Here is a 24,092-nt window from a genome sequence, read left to right as displayed (position 1 = left end):
TCCTCGCCCCCCCCATCCTCCTCCTCCTCGCCCCCCCATCCTCCTCCTCCTCGCCCCCCATCCTCCTCCTCCTCGCCCCCCATCCTCCTCCTCCTCCTCGCCCCCCATCCTCCTCGCCCCCCATCCTCCTCCTCCTCGCCCCCCCATCCTCCTCCTCCTCCTCACCCCCCCATCCTCCTCGCCCCCCATCCTCCTCCTCCTCGCCCCCCATCCTCCTCCTCCTCGCCCCCCCATCCTCCTCCTCCTCCTCACCCCCCATCCTCCTCGCCCCCATCCTCCTCCTCCTCGCCCCCCCATCCTCCTCCTCCTCCTCACCCCCCCATCCTCCTCGCCCCCATCCTCCTCCTCCTCGCCCCCCCATCCTCCTCCTCCTCCTCGCCCCCCCATCCTCCTCCTCCTCCTCGCCCCCCCATCCTCCTCCTCCTCCTCGCCCCCCCATCCTCCTCCTCCTCCTCGCCCCCCCATCCTCCTCCTCCTCCTCGCCCCCCCCCCATCTTAAGATGCTTTTTAACATACTGTCCTAATAAACTATTGATCACCTGTCCTAATATCTTATGTGGTTTGCTATCAAATTTTTTCGGATAAAGCTCCAGTGAAACACCTTGGGACTTTTACTATGTTAAAGGCGCTTTATAAATGCATGCTGTTGATGTATATTGTTTTAAAGTGTCCTGTATCTCACTTCTTAACATGCTGCTTTGTAACAGTGAGATTACAGATTCAAAAATAAAACCAGACTTTAAAATTATACTGGTATAGAAGCAGTTCCCTTGAATACAAATCATGTGATTACTTGGCTGCTTGATGATGAAGCACTCCCTTGGTCCTATACTGGAGTGTTGGCCTAGATGTAACGGAATTCCTTGTGTGAGAATGGGTGCTATCATGCACGTCCAAGGGCTATCCGGTATATGAGTGTTAAAAGTACATAAGTAATGTTTACCTTTGAAGTAGAAGGTAGAGTATAGTGAACACCACTAGCTTAACACAAACATTCCCCATGGTCCCCATTGAAAATGTAACCTTTAATCAAATTCAACAACCATCTAGAAATCCAATTGCCTCGTTCGAGGTTCAATTTCTCAAATGTCGCAGGACAATTCAAGGGTGTGATGGGCTGGATGTTTCTCCTAGCTGGTGAGCCTAAAACCAGGGGACACAATCTCAGGATAAGGGGTAGGCCATTTCAGACTGAGATGAGGAGGAATTTTTTCACGTGGGGTGGTGAATCTTTAGAATTCTCTATCCCAGAGGCCGTGGAAGGTCAATCATTGAGCATGTTCAGCAGGAAATCGATATATTTCTGGAGACTAACGACATCAAGGGATCTGAGGATAATGAAAGGGCACTGAGGTAGATTGAATGGTGCAGCAGGCTTGATGGGCCGAATGGCCTACTCCTATGTTCAAAGCAGTGTGTAGCTGTATACTAAATGTTGAACTCTGCCTCTTCTAAAACTGCCTGGAAAAGCCTTGGCAAGCAATTTGTATAGTTCTGCCGAAGGGTCATGAAGACTCGAAACGTTAACTGATTTCTTCTCCGCCGATGCTGCCAGACCTGCTGAGTTTTTCCAGGTAATTCTGTTTCAGTTTGTATATGAACGACTCCATGTAGTGAATGAGCATCTATGGTGCTTGCCATTCAAGGCCTTACTAGAGAAGGCTGTGCAAGCATTTTGTCCTAACATCCTTATTCATGATGGATAGGATTTTTCATAAGCAGGGAGTCTGAAACATGCATCTCTGTACAACTCAATGTTAGTATAAAAGCAATAGCGTGCACTTGAACGTGTTTCATAGTCAAACGACAGAAACCACATTTTTTTTCACAGAAATCGCTTGCGTGATTTGGGAAGCCCTAGAGAAACAGTTGTTTTTCACCGATCTTGTGCCAAAGTTAGTGTGAGATTAGAGCTCCACTGGAAGAAATTATATGCGTTCTCTAGTCCCAGGCGCAACAGCTGCTGAATTTAAACTTTAAAAGACCAAAAGACCTTGTTGGTCTTGGAAAGGTCATCACGTGAAACACCTGAAACTTGCTGGAAGTAAAAGACCAAGGTCCATCTAGTCACATGATACGCCAATAATTGAGTTGTTGACCAATCGCAGCAATCGTCTCTAACAAGTCTGGACATGTCACAAGAGAAACCCCATTGGGCCCGAAGTCGCCCGGTCCTCCTAAGCAATACTCCAAGTCACATACCAACCTGACTTAGTCATATATATATGTCGCTGTTCCTTATGCATCACTGGGTCAGCATTCTAGAGCTCCCTATCTATCACCATTGTAGGTGCACCATCATCCAGCAGTTCAGCAAGGAGGCCCAATGCCACCTTCCCATGGCCTACTAGGGTTGGTCAATAAATGTGCCCTTGACAACAACACTCACAGGTCCAGTGTTTTTCACCTTTTAACTGATCTCGGTTGATCTCAAGAGTCCTTGGGATACAGGCCAAAGTCCTCTCTCCTGATTACTAACCAGTAACTTGCCAGGAGGGGATGTCAGGTGGCTGAGATGGGTACTATAACCCATAGACACTTGCTGCCTTGGTTCACATGCGGAGAATGGCCTTTGGGGGACACCCAAAATGTGCCCAAACTCTCAGAAGTGTAATTTGGAAGGGCGAAAAAGTTTCGTTGGTGCTAGGCATTCCCGCTGGACAGTTCAAGACTCTCACCCTCCCCCCCCAAAAACGAGACACAGACCCCGCCGAGATCTAATTGGACGAGCTCGAAGGGGCTGAATGAGCTCCTTCTGTGCTGTAACACTTCTGTGAATGTCTCAAAGTCTTTGCTTCACTGCTGCTGACACCCTCAGAACTACAACTCCCGAGAGGCACCCTGACGGCAGCAGCTTTAGCGCCCGGAAGGAAGGAAGGGAGGGAGGGAGGGAGGGAGGGGAACAAATGCCCTCCCCCTGCCTCTCTCCACCTTTCTCCTCCCTCCACACCACCCCTGTCAAGTTGCCCAGCAACTAGATCCGGGTGCGCGGTCGGAAGCAGATGACACTCGCCGGAGCGAGTGAAACTGACACAGCGAAAGGTTACAATGTGGCGCGCTGGCTGGACACAGAGGGTGAGTTACAAAGTGTCAGTTTCATGTATCTTTCCAAAGTGGATACTTTCGTGGTAAAGGAAGGATCTTCTTGAGTTTTTTTTTAAAATAAGAGTTGTTACTTTGACTTTAAAGATTGGATTTCGAGTCAAATTCAATTTCCCCAAAGCTCTAGTTTGTTGGGAATCCCCGCGATCCTGATGTTTTAATTAAAACAAAAAATGAGTGAAAGACAACAAAAAAAAATAGTGGAGATGGGGAAGGCGCGCGGGGGAGAGCGAGAGGAAGAAGGTAAGAGGCGGTAAGAATTGCGTGAGTACTACTTCGTAAATAGCGAGTGATTCATTCCTCAGCCTGGCAGGAGAGAGCGCCTTCGGGATCGTGACGAATAGAGCAGACTCCGCGTCGACCTTGTCCCCTCCTCTCCAGTTTAACTCTACCGGCACCGTTCAGAGAGGGAGAACATTCTGGGAGCAGGTTTGGAGTCAATAGGGGGTATAAAGTTTTGCATCAGTACGGAAAGTTCCTGAGGCTCAGTGCCCTGAATACAGCTGGGTCGCCAATGCCCAAAATGGGCCAGAGTTGGCAGGTTGCAAGAGACCATTTTAGTGACAGTGAGTGTCCGGCTTTAATCCATTCTCCTTTGTAACTGTCATTGGCGTTTGTTTCTGTGGGTGTTAGATGCTCTCTGATACCACACGAGTGGTTAATCTTCATGCACTGTCCCAGACTGTTTGACTGGTCATTGTTTTCGCTTCAGATTTACACTTTCCAACAGTCTTACCCCATCTTCTCCTGCCCCTTTTCTCTTATCGCCCCCACTCCCCCTTTCTCTCATTGCCCCCACTCCCCCTTTTGCTCATTGCCCCCACACCGCCATGTGTTCTCCTGCCAACCTAAATCGAAGCTAATTAGGTGAAAGTATAAAGAAATAAATCAGATTCGATAACTAAATCTTAGGGGACTAAATAACCCAAGTGGACCACTTCTGAACATGATGGAGGGAAGACAAGGCTGAAGTATTTGCAGCCATTTTCAGCCAGAAGTGTCAAATGGATGGTCCATCTTGGCCTCCTCCTGAGGTCCCCAGCATCACAGATGGGAGTCTTCAGCCAATTCGATTCACTCCACCTAATATCAAGAAATGGCTTAAGCCATTGGACACTGCAAAGGCCCTGATAATATTCCGGCAATAGTACTGAAGACTTGTGCTCCAGAACTTGCTGCGCCCTTAGCCAAGCTGTTCCAGTACAGCTACAACACTGGCATCTACCCAGCTATGTGGAAAATTGCCCAAGTATGTCCTATCCATAAAAAGCAGGACAAATCCAACCCACCCCATCAGTCTGCTCTTGATCATCTGCAAAGTGATGGAAAGTGTCATTGACTGTGTTATCAAGCCGCACTTACTTAGCAATAACCTGTACATTGACGCTTAGTTTGGGTTCCGCCAGGGACACTCAGCTCCTGACCTCATTACTGCCTTGGTCCAAATGTGAACAAAAGAGCTGAAGTCAAGAGGTGAGGTGCGAGTGACTGCCCTTGACATCAAGGCAGCATTTGACCAAGTGTGGTATCAATGAGCCCTAGTAAAATTGGAGTCAATGGGAATCGGGAGGGGGGAGGTGGGGGGGGGAACTCTCCACTGGTTGGAGTCATATCTAATACAAAGGAAGATTATTGTAGTTGTTGGAGGTCAATCATCTCAGTCCCAGGACATCACTGCAGGAGTTCCTCTGGGTAGTGTCCTAGGCCCAACCATCTTCAGCTGCTTCATCAATGATTTTCCCTTCATCATAAGGTCAGAAGTGAGGATGTTCACTGATGGTTGCACAATGTTGAGCACCATTCGTGACTCCTCAAATACTGAAGCAGTCCTTGTCCATGTCCAGGTCTTGCTGCATTACATTCAGGCTTGGGCTGATAAGTGGCAAGGAACATTTGCACCATAAAAGTGCCAGGCAATGACTATATCCAACAAGAGATAATCCAACCATCTCCTCTTGACACTCAATGGCATTATCATTGCTGAATCCCCCACTATCAACATCCTGGGGATTACCATTGGCCAGAAACTGAACTGGACTAGCCATAAAAATATTGTGGCTACAAGAGCAGGCCAGAGGTTGGGAATTCTGCAGCAAGTAACTCACCACTTGATTCCCCAAAATCTGTCCTTCATATACAATGCAAAAGTCAGGAGTGTGATGGAATATTTTCCACTTGCCTGGATGAATGCAACTCCAACAACACTCAAGAAGCTCGACACCATCCAGGACAAAGCAGCCCGCCTGATCGGCCGCCCATCCACCACCTAAACATTCAATCCCTCCACCACCGACGAACCGTGGCAGCAGTGTGTACCATCTACAAGATGCACTGCAGCAACTCACCAAGCCTCCTTCAACAACACCTTTCAAACCTATGACCTCTACCACCCAGAAGGACAAAGGCAGCAGATTAATAGAAACACCACCACATGCAAGTTACCCTCCAAGACACACACCATCTTGATTTGGAAATATATCATTGTTCTCTCAGTGTCGCTGGGTCAAAATCCCGGAATTCCCTAACAGTACTGTGGCTGTACCTACACCATATTGACTGCAATGGTTCAAGATGGCAGCTCACCACCACCTTCTCAAGGGCAGTTAGGGATGGGCAACAAATTAACCAGCAACCCCTGCCCCTCTTCATAGAATAAAAAAAAACTATGTTACAGGGATTCAACTAACATTGGCTCTCTGGGTTACATCAATTATAAATAATCTGTAAATTACTAATTTACCTAACAAACTAACCCATCAAATAATTAATACCAGATCTCAAGTGATCCTGTTGGCTCTAGAGATAAATTACTGCAAAACAAATTAATAAAGACTAGAAATAGCAGTGCAGGCAGTATGTCAGGGCTGTAATATATGGGAGGTTGTGGACTGCAAGACTGTCCTGGATCGTCCCCGATTGGAGTGTCAGTCTTTGATTTTTGTGCTCAAGCACTGGAGTGGGACTTAAAACCCCTAGCCTTGTGGCTTAGATGCAAGGGTGCTACCAACTGATCCACGGCTAACACACAGTGCAGTATTGAGGCAATGCTGCATTGCCAGAAGTTCTGTCTTTTGGGTGAGTCTTTAAACTGAGACCCCATCTGTCCCCCTCAGATGGATGCAGAAATCTTCATGGCACTATTTCGAAGAAGAGCAGGGGAGTTATCCTAGAGTCCTGACCAATATTTATCCCTCAATCAACACCGTTGAAACAGATTATCTAGTCGTGTCTTGCTGCTGTTTGTAGGAGCTTGTTGTGTGCAAATTGGTTATCCTGCTTCCTACATTACAACAGTGACTACAGTTCAAAAAAGCACTTAATTGGCTGTAAAGCACTTTGAGACATCCAATAATCATGAAATATGCTCTAGAAATGCAAGTCTTTTTTTTAAACGTCCCTCTTGTGTCCTCTCTTGGTTTTTGCTTATGAAGAGAGAGTTGAATAGCCAATCTTTCCTCATACGTCAATCATTCCCTTAACAGTCACTTGCAGTAACAGAGCGCCTTTAAAAATGTCCCTAGCTGCTTCACAGAAATGTAGTCAGGTAAAAACGAACACTCAGCCATGTGAGAAATATTAGGGCAGGTGATCAAATGCTTGATTAAAGAAGTAGGTTTTAAGGAGAACCTGTAAAGGAGGAGAGAGAGATGGAGAGGCTGTGGAAAGGAATTCTGGAATTTAGGACCTAGGCAGTTGAGGACTCTGGATCCAACCCTCATCATGCAGTGGGATGAGTCAGCCCTGATTCATGAGTAGGCTCCTCTCCTGCCTTTACAACCCCCACGGATCCCTTCAAACTCCTCCAGGTAGAAATGTCAATTATCCCATTAACACCTTGTGCCCTGAACCCTCCTGTAATCTTCCATTACTGTTATTTTAATTAGGTACCATATAGTAGGCTCATTACAAAGTTTGAGAATGGATTTTTAAAATATTTTTGGGGAATACTGTGCCATTCTGTGAGGAAGGCTGTGTGTCTGTGTGTGTGTAAATGACTTGATTAAGCTGGGGAAACGTCACTAGAGACAGGTTGTCTGGCAGGTTTAAGATATGAAAGGATAGAGGCATTAGGCGTGCATTTGTAATGAGATATTATGGTGGGTTTCAAGTATAAGTAAATAGGTTGGTTTTAACATTTGCATTTTTAGATAAGTTGAGAGTTCTTTTGAATATCAAAGGGAAGTCAGAGGTTACAAGAAACACGTCTGCATCTTACAGGAGTTCCATGGGTAAAAAGATGGCATATTACATTTAATTGACCTGAAAGCAGAGACAAAATAGAAACATGAAAGATTTTATATTTGGAAGGATTTGAGTTTCAAAGACGTGTCAGAACAATAGAACCTGCGATGAAAGGGAGTAAAAGGTATTTTACAGTTGCTGTGGAGAGCTTAGGGGTTGTTGGCTGTTGGCTATATGAGGAAGATCTCCTGGAAACAGCTCTAGGCTGGAAGAAGATGCAGTTTGAATCATCCATCCAGTCAAGCCAGAAAAGTCGGGCTGCAAAAAGTTGTCTTGTTCTGAAGTGTTGGATTTACACAGCAGAGTGGAAGAAAGTTTAAGAGGTCATGTGGTATCCCTTTATTAAAGCTACATCAGTTTGCCTGGGTAATATTACTGGATTTTTATAGTTAAACATCTATAAGGGAGTGTTGCCTGGAAGGTGTTTACTTGTGGGTCTGATCCAGTAGGGAGTCTTTTGGGGGAATGTTTTGTCAGACTAATTTTAACTGCATAACTATAATCTTGTGTGCTTTGTTTTCTTCTTGTTAATTAAACTTTTACTTTTAATTTTTAAAATCCCAAAAGTGTTACTGGACTTATTGCTGCTAAGCTCAGTATGTTTTCTTCTCATTTTCAGAATACAAAAAATAAGATATGGCCTGTAAGCCAAGTTTCCCTCTGAGATTTGGGTTTGCTTAGCAATTAACATCGGCTGTGGTCATAACACAAAGGTTGAGGCATGTGGAGTCAGTGGGCAACTGGCTGAATGGATAGCAAATTGTCTAAAAAACGAACTGGAAAGCAGAGGCTTGGACTCCAGAATGAGTAACTCAATATCATACTTGTAGATGACACCAAACTGTGTGTATGGCTAGTACTGAGGGAGAATGCAACATAGAAGAAGACATTAAAAAATCTTGCAGTATACAAATTAACTTTAATGTAAATTAAGGGCTAGAAAATAAGAAACTGAATGGAAACTGAACCTGATAGAAGACCAAAGGGATCCAGGAATAATAAAGTAACAATACAGGTCAGCAAAACAATGAAATTCCAATGTAGCGCTGAGATTTATTTCTAGGGATAACAATTCAAAAGTAGTGAAGTTATGCTGAACTTGTATAGTGTCCTGGTCAGGCTGCAATTCACATACTATGCACTGTCCTGTCTCCACACTATAGAAAGGGCATAGAAGCACTGGTGAAAGTGCAAAAAATATTTACAAGGATGGTACCAGAATTGAGAGATTACAGCGACTGGGAAAGTAAGCAACAGATTGATTGATTAGCTCTGCTTGGAGTAATTGGAAGATGTGTAGCTGAGTGTTATATGATAGAAAAATATCTGAAACTGAAAGGAAGAAGCTACAAGACACTTACAGGAATTTGGGCAACATCCAAGAAGAGGGGAGCGACTGGGGTGAGGATTCTGAGATGGATGTATGAAGTAACAAGAAAGGAAAAAAAATCAGGAACCAGAACACCAAGGGGTGAGTGAAGATTGTGGGACCATCGAAGAAAGTAGCTGAGAAGAGATTGAAATGTGAGGAGAGAGGGAGGAAATGTGGTGAGGTGAGTGATGAAGATGGGGCTGCCAGGAAGGAGTAGAAGAAGAAGGTCTAAGACTAGATGGAAAGATGGGATGATGAGAGACTTAAACACACAGCGGGATTGAAAGGAGGAGATAGAGAAAAGTGATCAACCAGCATTGTGACCATCGACCCCAAGTAAAATTGGAGAAACCAAAGAATAATAACGCTATCAGATAAGCTTCAACAGATTGGGGCTTTTCTTGTCTGAACTTGGAGGAGACCTGATAGTTACGACGAGCCTACAGTACAGAAACAGCCCATTGGACCCAACTGGTCTATGCTGGTGTTTATGCTCCACAGGAGCTTCCTCCCACCCCTCTTCATCTAACTCGTTAATAATGTCTTTCTATTCCTTTCTCCCTCATGTGTTTATCTAGCTTACTCTTAAATGCATTTGTGCTATTTGCCTCGACTACCTTGGGTGGTATTGAGTGATTTGTTGTCATCACTATCTGGGTAAAGATGATTTTCCCGAATTACCTATTGGATTTATTAGGAACTATTGCATATTTATAATCTCCTGTTTTGATCAATGCCTCAAGTGGTAACAATTTCTCCACTTCTACCCTGTCAAACCCTTTCATAATTTTAAAGATCCCTAGAAAAAAGAGCCCTCCGGACTTTCATGATAGTTAGAACCTCTCAGTTTTGGTATCCCTTTGGATATTTCTTTTTGCATTCTCTCTAATACCTCTACATCCATTTTGTAATATGAAGACCAAAACTGTGCACAGTACTCTAAACATGGTTTAGCCAATGTTTATGTGTATGTATGTAGTATGTGGAACATTCCTTGTTCCAGTCCTACTCCGGCCCCCTCCCACAACTTTTTCTCCGGTACATCGATGACTACTTCGGTGCTGCTTCATGCTCTCGCCTGGACCTGGAAAAATTTATTAAATTTGCTTCCAATTTCCACCCCTCCATCATTTTCACATGGTCCATCTCTGACACTTCCCTTCCCTTCCTTGACCTCTCTGTCTCAATTTCTGGTGATAGACTGTCCACCAATATTCATTACAAGCCTACCGACTCCCACAGCTACCTTGACTACAGCTCCTCACACCCTGCTTCCTGTAAGGACTCCATCCCATTCTCTCAGTTCCTTTGCCTCCGTCGCATCTGTTCTGATGTTGCCACTTTCAAAAACAGTTCCTCTGACATGTCTTCCTTCTTCCTTAACCGAGGTTTTCCACCCACGGTGGTTGACAGGGCCCTCAACCGTGTCCGGCCCATCTCCCGTGCATCCGCCCTCACACCTTCCTCTCCCTCCCATAACCATGATAGGGTCCCCTTTGTCCTCACTTATCACCCCACCAGCCTCCGCATTCAAAGGATCATCCTCCGCCAACTCCAGCATGATGCCACCACCAAACACATCTTCCCTTCAGCCCCCCCCCGGCGGCATTCCACAGGGATCAGTCCCTCCGGGACACCCTGGTCCACTCCTCCATCACCCCCACACCTCAACCCCCTCCCACAGCACCTTCCCATGCAACCGCAGAAGGTGCAACACCTGCCCCTTTACTTCCCCTCTCCTCACCGCCCAAGGGCCCAAACACTCCTTTCGAGTGAAGCAGTATTTCACATGCACTTCCCTCAATTTAGTCTACTGCATTCGCTGCTCCCAATGCGGTTTCCTCTATATTGGAGAGACCAAACGCAGACTGGGTGACCGCTTTGCAGAACACCTTCGGTCTGTCTGCAAGCATGACCCAGACCTCCCTGTTGCTTGCCATTTCAACACTCCACCCTGCTCTCATGCCCACATGTCCTTCCTTGGCCTGCTGCAATGTTCCAGTGAAGCTCAATGCAAACTGGAGGAACAGCACCTCATCTTCCGACTAGGCACTTTACAGCCTTCCGGACTGAATATTGTGTTCAACAACTTTAGACCATGAACTCTCTCCTCCATCCCCACCCCCCTTCTGATCCCCCTTTTTTTCCAATAATTTATATAGATTTTTCTTTTCCCACTTATTTCCATTATTTTTAAATGTATTTCCATCCATTGTTTTATCTCTACCTTTTAGCCTATTTCGATCCCTTTCCCCCACCCCACCACCAATAGGGCTATATGTACCTTGCTTGTCCTGCTTTCTACCCTTAATTAGCACATTCCTTAGATAATAACACCACCTTCAACACCTCTTTGCCCTTTTGTCTGTGACATCTTTTGGTTATCTCCACCTTTCACTGGCCCTCTATCCAGCTCTACCTGTCCCACCCCCCTTAAACCAGCTTATATTTCACCTCTCTTCTATTTTTACTTAGTTCTGTTGAAGGCTCATTCGGACTCGAAATGTTAACTGTGTTCCTCTCCGCAGATGCTGCCGGACCTGCTGAGTTTTTCGAGGCATTTTTATTTTTGTTTTGGATTTCCAGCATCCGCAGTTTTTTGCTTTTATCTTATGGTTTAGCCAATGTTCTATACAAACTTGTATAGAGGTTTTTAAAATGATCAATTATAAACATGTTGCACTGTGTAGCTGTAGAGAGCATGTTTCTATTTGTGGGATAATTCAACACCAGAGGCCATAAATACAAGATAGTTACTAACAAATCCGATAGGGATATAAGGAGAAATTCCTTTACTCAATAAGTGGCTAGAATGTGGAACTTGGTACAACAGGAAGTGGTTGAGATGAATAGCTTAGGTGCTCTCAAAAGTAATCTAGCTGACTACATGAAAGAAGAAGGAATAGAAAGGTATGCTGAAGGGCTAAGATGGATGGAATGGGAGGTGATGCATATGGAGTAACTAGGCTGATATGGCCAGTTGCTCCACTGTGTAAATTCTATGTAAAGCTGTCATAATTATTTCTGGGTTATATATCTTTTTGTTTTGAAATGGGGAGACCAGAACTTCACGCACCACTCCAGATGTGGTATCACCAGGGCTAAATATGGTTTTAAAATTTATGTTATTCCTCTGGCTATTCCCTATATTCTGTCTGTGTGCAGGTTGGGAAGTTCATATAACTCTGCTCATGCTTCCTTAGGGAAGTCTTGTGGCGTGAGTCCCATTCCAGGTCTTGATGGCCACAGAAGGTGCGTTCATAACATGACCAGACAGGTTGATTACCAGCTTGTAAATCCTTCTGATACACCTATGGCAGGCAGTAAGAGCAGGAGACGCTCCTGGTCAGCCATGTTTGATGCAGAGTGGCACTCCTCAAGCTATAGCCTCTGACGACAGGCTGGTGACCTGTTCCAGGAAAAAACTAGCCATGGAAACAGACATAAGCAAGTGTTTTGTCTGCCTCATGTGCCACTAGGCACAGGAAAGGACTAAATCTAAGTCGAATGTTTCCCTTGAATTGGCAGTGCAGTCAATGGAAGCACCTTTTAAATCGAGCTCTATTCTTGGTTTCCAGTCAGATTGCAGGGCACACATCAGGTAATGCAAAACATTCTGGAAATCAAAGCAACAGGGTAATCAACTGGTAAAGGCACGGTTGCCACCCCATCTTCAATATCTTCTGGTTTCCAGAATTCGTGTTATTTTATTCCCTGATCTGGTAGGAATAGAGGGAGGCCATTCATCCCCTCGAATCTGTTCTGCCATCAAGATCGTGACTGTTGTCTATCTCCATCCCATTCACCCACCTTTGTTCCATATCTCTTGATACCCCCACCCTACAAGGATCTATCTATCTCAGCCATAAGCACTCATTGCTGAGCTGATTTTTGCTATCCTGCTCTGATCGTCGTGATATGGGGTGAGTCAGCCGTGACTCGCGTGTAGGCTGCTCTCTCAGCCCCCACTTTGTCACTGTAGCTTCCTCCAGTTCGAAATTTCAATTGTCCCATTAACTCCTTGCGTTCCCCCTCCGTCCTGTCACTCTCCATTGCTCTGATCCCCAGCTGTTTGATATTTGCTCCTATTGGTGGTAGCCAGGGCTGGTTTTTTATTACTTATAGTGCAGAGGTGCCTCGAGGGCATTAATAGTGTATGGCTGGAGTCACGCCAGACTGGGTAAGGTCCGGAGAAAGGACCCTGCCACCCACTTGGATGTCTTTAAGGTTATAAATTTCTGGTGCCAAATGGGCTGGATTTTAAGAATTCACGAGCTGCCGTGGTGGGATTTGAACCCCTAACCTCTGGGGCCCCTCCGGGTTAAGTTGACAGGTATGCTTGAAATGAAGCTGCTCGAAAGTGGGACGTTGAATCTGACATGGCGACCTGACTTGGATGCAGCCAGCCAGTGGAGGATGCCATTCGGGAAAGCCTGGGATTTTAATACCAATTTCTATGCTGCTTGGTGAGTGGGAGGAATTGCAGTCACCAGCCGCCTGTGGAGCACGACGTCAGTGAGTAACTGTGAACGGCAGGGGGAGGGAGCAAGGCTCCTTAACTTTCAGTTTCACTTCCTGTGTGCGTGGGTTGGCTTTACTCTATATCATGTGATGGGGATGGGAGTCTCTCAGCTGCTGTTTGACAGGAACCAGCCGGCACGGATCCAGGCAGCTCGGGGCATCCCTGGCAGGTATGCAGAGTGTTTTGTGGTCTTGACGTATTTTTGGGTAAAACATATGAAGTAGAAAGGAATATTCTGGCAGGATTGGAAGACGCTTTTGTGGGACAGTATAAAACGCCAGCACAGACCAGTTGGGCCGAATGGTCTGTTTCCCTGCTGTATATAGCGGTTAGGTTAAACGTTCAAGGGAATCGAGGCAAGTGGCAGGGTGTAATTTCTCAGAGCCCATACTATGTCCAGCTGGCTCTCCCCAGATCACTAAGGTGCTGCCTGTGTTATTTCTAAGCTGTTGCTGTGTTTGGGATTGGGAGCAAGGCTGGGGAGATCTTCCTTTTCTTTCTCTCTCTCTCTCCCTCTGTCTCCCCAGTCACTTGATGATGATGATGATGATGGGGACTCGGGTTTCCCCATCCCAAGCAGTTCCACGGAGCGGGAGTTTTGGTTTTAGTTCTGCTCCGGGTTTTATTTGTGACTTGCTTCGGAAAGGCCGGCCTGACATTCTCCGGGAATCCGTCAAGTGGAGATATCACTCCGGTGGGGGCAGGTTTAAATTGTGATGTTGATGGTGGGAGCTCGGGCATCTCCCTGGACCCCCCTCTTAGTGGTTAACCACCCTCCCCCCTCCCCCCCCGGTCCCAGTGGAGGGAAGCATCTGACTCGTTCAGAGCTGTCGTTTTTGGGTCCGTTCTCCTTGTCTTTGGAAGCCTCCGGTTTCTGACAACCTTTCGCCCTGTTTCCTGATGTGATTCTAACTCTTCTGCTTGAGCCTCCTCCCTTTACTCTTGTTAACACTGCTCCCGCTAGTTACATTTTTATGTTCCACAGCGAGGGGTGGTCTCTCTGGATGAGCCACGCCCCCCTGGGTCTGTGACTGAAATCGGGATCTGAACACTCGGACTGAGAATCAAGTGATTCGCAATTAGGGGAACTGATGTCTGTTATAAGGGACAACGCGTATCCGTCTTCCCTGTCCCTCCCCCTCCTGTGTACCGACACCCTTATACAGACAGGAGAGGAAGACTCAGGATATCTGAAAGAGCTTTACAGCAGATGAAGTAGAACCATAGAAAAGTTACAGCACAGAAGGAGACCATTTTGCCCATCTTGTCCATGCCAGCCCGAGGACACCCAGGTGCCCTTTCTAATCCCACCTTCCTGCACCCGGCCCATAGCCCTGCAGCTTACAGCACTTAAGGTCCAGATCCAGGTACTTTTTAAAAGAGTTTAGAGTTTCTGCCTCTACCACCAACTTGGGCAGCGAATTCCAGACACCCACTACCCTCTGCGTAAAAAAGTTCTTCCTCATTTCCTCCCTACACCTTCTGCCACTTATCTTGAATCTATGTCCCCTGGTTCTAGAATTCTCCACCAAGGGAAACAATTTTTTCCTGTCCACTCTATCTATTCCCCTCATAATTTTGTACACAAACGTGAAGTGTAGTCACTGTTTTAAGGTATGAACCGCTGGCAGCCAATTTGTGCACATGAAGCTCCCCCCAAACAGCACTGGGATAAACGATCAGATAACCAGTTTTAGTGATGTTGATTGAGGGATAAATATTGACCAGGACACCCGGCACACTCCTCTGCTCTTGTCTGAAATAGTGCCATTGGATCTTTTTAATGTCGATCTGATTGGGAAGTTGGGGCCTCGGCTTAATGTCTCATCTGATGACCTCCGATGGTGCCACTCTCCCTCAGTACAGCAGTGAAATGTCAGCCTTGATTTTGTGCTCAATCCTCTGGGGTGGGACTTGAACTCACAACCTGCTTGACTTAGAAGCAAAAATTCTACCCATTGAGCCACAGCTGACACCCAACAGGGAAGGAATCAGATAAGCTGGGAGTTAGAATTGGTGAGGGGGTCTTCAGCTTCTCTGCACTCAAAGGCATATAAGTGTACAGGGCTCTGATCTGAGTAGCCTCAGCACTGGTAGGGCCCAATTGAAAGTGTGTCCTCTCATCACACCTTTGCAACCTGGGCCTTGACTGGGAATGGGTCGGAGGAGTAACTCAGACCTGGCTTCACTAAACTTCAGCATGGCACTAAACAGCAGAAGTCACTGGGCTGGAATCTACAGTAAGTACCTTGCCTGTTTTAATCCCACTTAAAGGTACCTTGCTGAGTGTCAACTCTGTATAGACCAGGAATCAGGCTTGGGCTATCCTGGTTTGTAAAACAATGTTATCAAGGATAGAAAAATAATATACTCCTTATTCTGTACTGTACACAGGGCAGTGTTACCAGTCAAAGGGGTAATATATTCTTTATTTTGTACTGTATATTGGAACAGTGTTAACCAGGGTAAAGGGATACTTCTGCTAGTCTTCAGTCAGTGACACAGTGTCTAGTGGCTGTGAACAATTGACAGGTGAGAAAATCTCCAGGTTCAGTACTTGATCAGTGAGTGAGCTGGGGTGGGGGTACCACAAACAATCTCAGTAGTGTGGAGTTGTAATCATTGAAGGACTAAGTGGGGTTGGGAGAGTCTCTGCAAACTGCTTTTAGAGTTTGCTGGGGAAGGTGGGAGAAAGAGGAGGCACATTAGTTTCTTAGTGGTGGAAATGATGAAGGATAAGAGTTATGGAGGCAGCAAAGAGTTAATGCCATCCTTGCACCTTTACTGTGTTGAATGCAATGTCTTCTGGTTGCACTGTCTTCTATTTAACTCTAACTTTCTCAGGAGCTCTTCCAACACAATTTTTTTCCTACAATCTAGTAAAATCCAACCTTAGTGTCCTTAACCAGTAGCATAGAAATCCCAAAGTGCTTTACAACCAGCAAAGTACTTTTGAAGTGTAGTCACTGTTGTAATGTAGGAAACATGACAGCCAATTTGCACACAGCAAGCTCCCACAAACAACAATGAAATAATGATCAGATAATCTGTTTTTTTTTTGTGACGTTGATTAAGGGATAAATATTCACCATGACACTGGAGGGAATTCCCCTGCTCCTTTTTGAAATAGTGCTGTGCGATCTTTTATGTACACCCAAGAGGGCATACAGAGCCTTGGTTTAACGTCTCCTCTCATGCCTGATAGCACTGCACTTCCTTAGTAAGGCACTTAAGTGTCAGTCTAGATTGCTGTGCTCCAGTCCACGCCATGGCTGATGCAACAATTTAGGGAGGAAGAAATCTGGCAAATTTCTCTCCAACCCCCAAAGTCAATCAAGTAATATTTAACATTTCATCTGAAAGACGTCATCTCCAACAATGCAGTGCAGTACACCCTCAGCCCTGCCTGGATTCCTGCTCAAGTTGATGGAGTGAGACTTGAACCCGTGACTTACTGACTTGGAGGTGAGAATGCTACCCACTGAGCTAAGGCTGACATCTAAAGCTACTGGGTCTGTAATTTCCTAGTCCTGATGTCCCCCTTTGTGAATGTTGGCATCGTGTGGGCCTCTCTCCAGTTCATGAGGGCAATCCCAGATCCTAGGGAGCCATTAATTAGCCCCCATTTCCTTCCAGCACCCATGGGTGACTGACATCATCTCCTCTGCTCTCTTCAGCTTTCCCCTGAGAATTTTGATCTTTCCAGTTGCGGAGAAGATCAAAACTAGGGACCATTAGTCCCTATGATGAATTCAGTAAGGAATTTGGGAGAAACTGGGGTCCTTCGCTCTGACCTAACAGAAGTCTCTAAAATTATGAAGAGCTTTGATAGGGTAGACACAGTGATGATGTTTCCACTTATAGGAAGACCAAAACTAGGGATCATAAATATAAACTAATCAATCCAATAGGGAATTCAATGGAAACTTCTTAATCCAGACAGTGGCGAGAATGTAGAACTCGCTACCGAGGGAGTAGTGAGGTAAGCAGAATAAATATATTTTAGGGTGAAAGGGTATGCTGATTAGATGAAATAGGACTGGAGGAACCTCATGTGGAGCATAAAGGTCAGCATGGATCCATTGGGCCGAATGACCTATTTCCTTGTACATTCTTTGTAACGGAACCTGAGCTAATCCAATTTTTTTCCTTTGTTTTTAGGTGTTGAATGGTTCTGAAGACGAGGCGTGAAAAGCACGGACATCTCACCGGCTTGCGAGGCAGTCTCTCGGAAGCAGCCAATGGCTGCCGTCAGGTGCGTAAGAACCTTTGGCGGCAAAATTTATTCTTGTGTAAAGTTGGTAGAGTCGGCGGTTAATGTCTAACCATTCCTCGGGGGAGGGCAGCTTGTGTGTTCCTCTCAATTTATCCCCTACAGTCAAGGAATTTGCTTCCTAGAAGGGGCGGGGACGGCGAAGGGTGCACCTCTCATCTCCTGAGACAGCAACAAGCTCAATTTGCTGCCAGTGGACAGCCAAGATTTTCATCACATTGATTTGGGATATTACATAAGAGCCATTTAATGATGTAAAAACCCACAAGACACCCACAGTGTCACCCGTGGCTCTGTGAGTAGCACTCTTGCCTTTGAGTCATAAGCTTATGTGTTCAAGTCCATCTTCAGGACCTTAGCATGAAATCCATGCTAAACTCCAGTGCGGTACAGAAGGAACACTATACTTTTGGAGGTGCTGCCTTTCGGGTGAGATGTTAAACCAAGATCCCGCCTGCACTCTTATGTGGATGTATTGATCCTGTGACACTATTTCAAAGGTGAGCAGGGGAGTTCTCCCCGGTCTCCTGGCCAATATTTATCCCTCAATCAACATCACACAAACAGGTTATCTGATCATTATCATATGGGAGTTGTGGGAGTTTGCTGTGAGCAAATTGGCTGCTGCGATTCCTAAATTACAGCAGCGATGACACTTCAAAAGAAGTATTTCATTGGTTGTAAAACACTTCAAGATATCCGGTGGTCATGAAAATCACAGTATAAATGCAAGTTAGGGTACAGCAGCCTGGTTGTTCTGTTACTGGGCCAGCAAGTCAGAGCTCATAAATTCAAATTCCGCCATGGCAAATTGTGAAATTTAAGTTCAATTTTTTAACGCAGGTAACCAACGTTACCAGATTGTTGTTTTAAACAACAAACCGGATCATTAATGTTGTTTAGGGAAGGAAACCTGCCACCCCTTCCTGATCCAATCTGACACTATATGTTGACTCAATGTCCTCAGGCCAATAAGTGCTGACTGCCCCCCCCCCCAAATGAAGGTCTCAAAGCAATAGCTGGCTGTCTTTGCGTGTGAGCCAGTTTCATGGTTATTCCATGAGGTTCTATCCTTGCCCAGGCGCGCACAGTTCAGTGAGGCTCATCAGACAGCAAACAGTGGCTGGAACCAAGCATTTATATAGATCCTTTAGTAAAACATCCCAAGGTGCCTCATCAGCATGTAAATCAAACAAAAATTAATATCAGGCCAAAGAAGGAAACAGTTAGGTCAGGTGACCAAAAGTGGTTCATTTTAAGGAGTGCCTTAAAGAAGGAAAGTGAGGTGGAGAGGTTTAAGAAAAGATTTTCAGAGCTTGGGCCCTAGGCACCTGAAGGCATGGCCACCAATGGTGGGGTGATGGAAGTGGGGGGATGCACAAGAGGCCAGAATTAGAGGAACATAGAGTTCTCAGAGCTTTTCAGGAAGTTCGAGATGTGGAGGAGCAAGGTCAGGGAGGGAATAGAACATGAGGGTGGGGGTTTTAAATTTGATACATTGGTGGATGGGAACCAAAGTAAGTCACTGAGCACAGGGTGATGGGTGAACAGGACTTGGTGCGAGTTAGGACATAGCAGGGTACTGGATGAGCTGAATTTTAGAAGTGGAAGTTGGGTGGCCAGCCACAAGCACATTGGCACAATCAAGTATGAAAGTAAGAATAGCATGGGTGAGAGTTTCAGCAGCTGATGAGCTGAAGTATGGGCAGAGGTGAAAGTGAGCAGTCCTGGTGATGGGGGAGGATAAGGGATCGGAAGCTCAACTATGGCTCAAACAGGGTGCTGAGGTTGTGAAGAGTTTGCTTTAGCCTCTCAGTGACCAGGGAGAAGGATGGAATTGGTGACAAGGACATGGAGTTAGTGGCAGGGGCTTCAGTCTATCCAATCTTTATTGGAGGAAATTTCTGCTCATCATGACTGGTTGATCCGTCTCTTTCTCTGGCACTAGTTCTAGCACCTTTAAATAGCTTGACTGAGCTACCTCAACACAGACTGGGGTTTAACTCATGGATGGACACAGTACCGCAGTGGGCCACTGGGGGGTGTCTGTCCTGCATCCTCATTGAAGGGCAAGAACTTTCAACCTTGCAACCTTCTTCATTACTGATTGTATTTGACCTTTCACCTCATTTCTTAACACTGTCCAGAGTCCCAAAAACCCCTAACAGGTGTAACAGCAATTTACATGGTACATTATATTTGCTGTTCACAATGCGGTCACCTCTACATTGGGGATACCAAATTCAGATTGGGCGACCGCTTTGCAAAATGCCTCCATTCAGTCTGCAAGTGCAACCCTGGGATTCTGATCATTTGCCGTTCTAATTCTCCTTTCTCACTCCTACTTGTGCTATTTGCCCTTGGCTTCCCACACTGATCCAGTGAAGCTCAATGCAAACTCAAGGATCATCACCTCATCTTTTGATCAGGCACTTTACAGCCTTCCAACCTCAACACTGAGTTAACAGCTTTTATATCATAACCACTGCTCTCGTTTTCCCAAGATAGGAGTGGCAGATAATGATTTTGCTTTTTCCATTTACACCTCCTCCAGGCCCATCTTTTGTGTCTTTACTTATCCCAGTACCATCTCTATTTGCCTTGCACCCTCACCCCTTTAGTCATTAAATCGCTCCTGCGTCCTATCCTAACTTGGAACTATATTCCTGATCCTTCACTGTCGCTGGATCAAAATCCTGGAACTCCCTCCCTAATAGCACTATGGATGTACCGACACCACATGGACTGCAGTGGTTCAAGAAGTCAGCTCGCCACCAGCTTCTCAAGGGCAATTAGGGAGGGGCAATAAATGCTGGCCTAGCCAGTGACGTCCTGTGAAAGAATTTTTTTTTTAAATCACTGACCTTTTTAATTATGCCAAATGCTACAGATGCTGGAAATCTATAATAAACAGCAACAAATGCTGGAAATATTCCATGCGTTAGAACCCAGTCTGCTTTGAGGTAGCTCAGTCAAGCTATTTAAGGTGCTAGAACTAGTGCCAGAGAAAGGTCAACCAGTCATGGATGAGCAGAAATTTCCTCCAATAAAGATTGGATAGACTGAAGCCCCTGCCACTAACTCCATTTCCTTGTCACCAATTCCATCCTTCTCCCTGGCCACTGAGAGGCTGAACCAAACTCTTCACAACCTCAGCACCCTGTTTGAGCCATAGTTGAGCTTCCGATCCCTTATCCTCCCCCATCACCAGGACTGCCCACTTTCACCTCTGCCCATACTTCAGCTCATCAGCTGCTGAAACTCTCACCCATGCTATCCTTACTTTCATACTTGATACGGAGGTCAGGCAGCATCTTCGGAGGGAGAAACAGAGTTAACGTTTCAATTATCTTCTGTTCGAACTGATATCTTAACTCTGTCTGTCTCTCCCCCTCCCTCTCCACAGATGTTGCCAAACCTAAAGAGTATTTACGGAATTTTCTGTTTTCATTGCAGATCCCTCCCTTTTGTTTTTTTCCCTTCCCTCTCCCTTCTTTTGTCTCTGCCATTGTACTTGTTTTAAAAATTATTAAATCTCTTAGGTTTTGCCAGTTCTGGTGACCTGAGATGTTAACTTTATCTCTCTATCCACAGATGCTGCCTGAACCTGCTGAGGATTTCTGGCACTTTCTGATTGAGTTGCTGACGGAAGCTTCTTGTATTTTGTTTTGCTTAGGTTCCCACTGGGCAAAGGAGTGAAGCGGAAACGCCATGAAGATGATGGCGGCGGGCAGCCTGCGGCAGAGTGTGCTCCGCAAAACTTCCACTGCGGCACGCTGCTCGACCTCTCGTTACTCAAACTGCACCAGAACTGTGTGCTGGCTGAGCGCAACCTACACCGCTCGGTGCTGATCGCCAACACCCTGCGCAGGCTGCAAGCGGAGATCCACCGGGAGAGTGGCCGCAACGAGGTGCCCACAGCCTGTTTGGAGCCAGCACAGCCACCAGAGCAACCTGCCAGTGGTGCCAAGCAGCTGGGGCCAGTCTCAAAGCCGGCAGCGGAGACCACCACTGACCTGAACAATAACCTCAGCGGGGCACCATCGCCAAGCCTCACAGAGGTGCCCTTCTCCCTCCTTTCGGGTAATGACAGCTCGCTGTCCTCCGCCATCTCCACCATCCTCCAAGACCTGGATTTTGTGGAGGACCTGAGCCCTCCACCAAGCCAGGTTCCTCCTGAAGATGACCACCTCTTGCCACTGAAGCCAGCGAGCCTGGACCCCCGAGCAGAGCCCAGGCCCCCCGACTCCATCTTCGCGGCCTTCGAAATCGCCGACTCCAATGACTTCCTCATCGATGGCTCCCTCGACGCGATCTTCGAGGATATTGACACCTCCATGTATGACGTCCAGCAGGGCCTCTCCCCTGGGGCCTGTCCCACCAGCCAGCCTATCAAAGCTTCGCGAGGCTCCCCTTCAACAAAGCCCCACAACAGCCGGATGGACTTCACTGAGCTGGAGAATCTGATGGACCTCCTTGTTGGTTGACGATTTGTGCAGGGGGCTTTATTCTCTTTTGTAGACTTTGAAACATTAACTGATGTTTCTGAAAACCTGCAAGACTTGCACAAGAATTCTTTGGGCTGCAGTTACACCCCTTCTCTCTGTCTTCTCTCTCTCTGTCTTCTCTCTCTCTGTCTTCTCTCTCTCTGTCTTCTCTCTCTCTGTCTACTCTCTCTCTGTCTTCTCTCTCTCTGTGCGGAGTTTCTGGCCGCTCCTGCAGAGTCCCCACTTTAAAGCCACTGGGATCATGCTTTTCCCATGAGGATGAGATGGCTTCTAGCGTCTGCTGGCAGACACTTGTACATGTAACAAGCCTACACGGTTGAAACTAGATTTGTGCACAAGAGGGAAAGGAATACAAGGTTGTGCTGTTGGATTAGATGAAGTTGGGTGAGAGGAGGTTCATATGGAGCATAAACACTGGCATGGGCTGGTTGGGATGAATGGCTTGCTTCTGTGCTGTAAAATTTTGTGTGGTCCTGAAGGGAAGGGGTGGTCCTCTACTTCTGATGTGGAGGTGCTCATAGTGAATAGGAAGTTTCTTTGAGCTGCAGAGATGGGACACAGACTGACCTACCTGTGTGTCTGAGCACTGGAGTTGCAGGGGGAGAGTATTCCTTGTTTATAAGGTGGACTTGCAGCTGTTCAAGAAGGCAACTCACCACTACCTTCTCTAGGGCAATTAGGGATGGGCAACAAATGCTGGCCTAGACAGCGACACTCACATACCATGAAAGAATAAAAAAAAGTTCCCGTCCCAATGCCCAATTAGAGCATACCTGCTCTCTTTTCGGTCCTTCTAAAGGCTCTAACTATTCCTGAGATGGCAGCTCAAGAAAAAGGGTGCTGATTATTCTCCCACTTCACAGTCTGGGGTATTCAGGCAGAAGGCAGATTGTAGGTCCTCCTATTCCCAAACCCAAATTCAGCCCAGGGCTTCACAATGGCCATTTATTCTTATAGATTTCATGCCCAATTTGAACTTTCTGTATGTATGTTAATATTGAGATATATATATTTTTGTTCTCCTGCATGCCTATGTTACTCCTGGATGGTAACGTGTAACACTTGATAAACATTGACTTATGGGTATGTTTGAAGATGCTAAGTCATTTGATTTGTTTATTTCTCACACTTTTTTCCTTACCTGAAGGTGCTGACTCTCCTGGGATATGGTTTCCGCACGCCCTGACTCCCCAGGGGGGGTCCGGGTTCTGCAGGCCCAAGCTCTCCCTGGGGTCGGGATTCCGGAGGCCCCGGACTCTCCCTGGGGTAGGGGTTCTGCAGGCCCCAGACCCTATGTGGGGTCCAGGTTCCGCAGGCCCCAACTCTTTATCCCCCTTCCTTTGTTACCCGTCATGGAGGCTTTGTCCAGTTGTTGTCTTTTTTTTTGACTGTGACAGTCTTGTATATTTTTCAATGCTGTAACTTTTATGTAAAGTGGACATTCACTCTGTCACTTCCATGATGGAGGTGAGATGGGTGCAGACTATCCCTGGCACACACTGCAGGCAGAGCATGCCAACATTGGAGCTTGTGACCAAGGGAGATCCACTCAAATTTATTTATTGAGCAGCCAGGCAAGATCTTGGAGCTCGATCGAGGGGACGTAGAGGGACTGAAGCAGCCAGAGACTGAGGAACAGTGCCAAAGCATTGTGGAGGCACACTGATCATAACTGTGAAGCTGGGGTTTGTTCTGCTTCTGTCCCTCCCCCATCCCCCACCCTGGGTCAGTTCACAAGTGGATCATTCCAGTCCTGATTTCTTCCATGCCTGTTTTTGTCAGCATTAACTAAATAATGAAATGACATTGTGCCGCTTTTGAGCTTAACAGAATTAATTTAAAGCAATAAACCTTTTCCTTTTGACATTTCCTGTGCTGTTTCTCTGGCTCCTGCCAGCCATTGAGAGTGGCAGTGGGCTCTCTGAGCGTGTACACAGTTCAATGGTTTACTGCCTTGGTCAAACACCCTTTCATCTCTGACCCCTGAAGGCTGCAGGCTGATACTATGCTTGTGAGAGGGCTACAGGATGGTTCATGCTCTTGAGAGGAGATAATTGTTTGGAGAATTAGCTC

General features: G+C 46.3%; 1 protein-coding gene across 4 annotated transcripts; it reads left to right on the top strand.

The window, feature by feature from the left end:
* The first annotated feature begins 2,949 nt into the window (after nucleotides 1-2,949).
* Nucleotides 2,950-23,888, top strand: LOC144671482 (SERTA domain-containing protein 1-like). Of its 4 annotated transcripts, none has more exons than XM_078533418.1 (3): nucleotides 2,950-3,075; nucleotides 17,400-17,493; nucleotides 21,188-23,888. In XM_078533418.1, the coding sequence occupies exons 2-3, from the start codon at nucleotides 17,480-17,482 to the stop codon at nucleotides 21,996-21,998; spliced, it is 825 nt and encodes a 274-aa protein (XP_078389544.1). In that variant the 5' UTR covers nucleotides 2,950-3,075; nucleotides 17,400-17,479; the 3' UTR covers nucleotides 21,999-23,888. The 4 variants fall into 4 exon arrangements, with proteins under 4 accessions (XP_078389544.1, XP_078389548.1, XP_078389547.1 ...); XM_078533422.1 differs by lacking the exon at nucleotides 2,950-3,075 and adding an exon at nucleotides 11,605-11,626; XM_078533421.1 differs by lacking the exon at nucleotides 2,950-3,075 and adding an exon at nucleotides 13,237-13,407.
* Nucleotides 23,889-24,092: the final 204 nt, after the last annotated feature.

This window comes from Cetorhinus maximus, chromosome 32 (assembly GCF_964194155.1).
Source record: "Cetorhinus maximus chromosome 32, sCetMax3.hap1.1, whole genome shotgun sequence".
NCBI lineage: Eukaryota > Metazoa > Chordata > Chondrichthyes > Lamniformes > Cetorhinidae > Cetorhinus > Cetorhinus maximus.
Note: the sequence above shows the minus strand (reverse complement) of the source record. Positions and strands in the feature narration are given on the sequence as shown.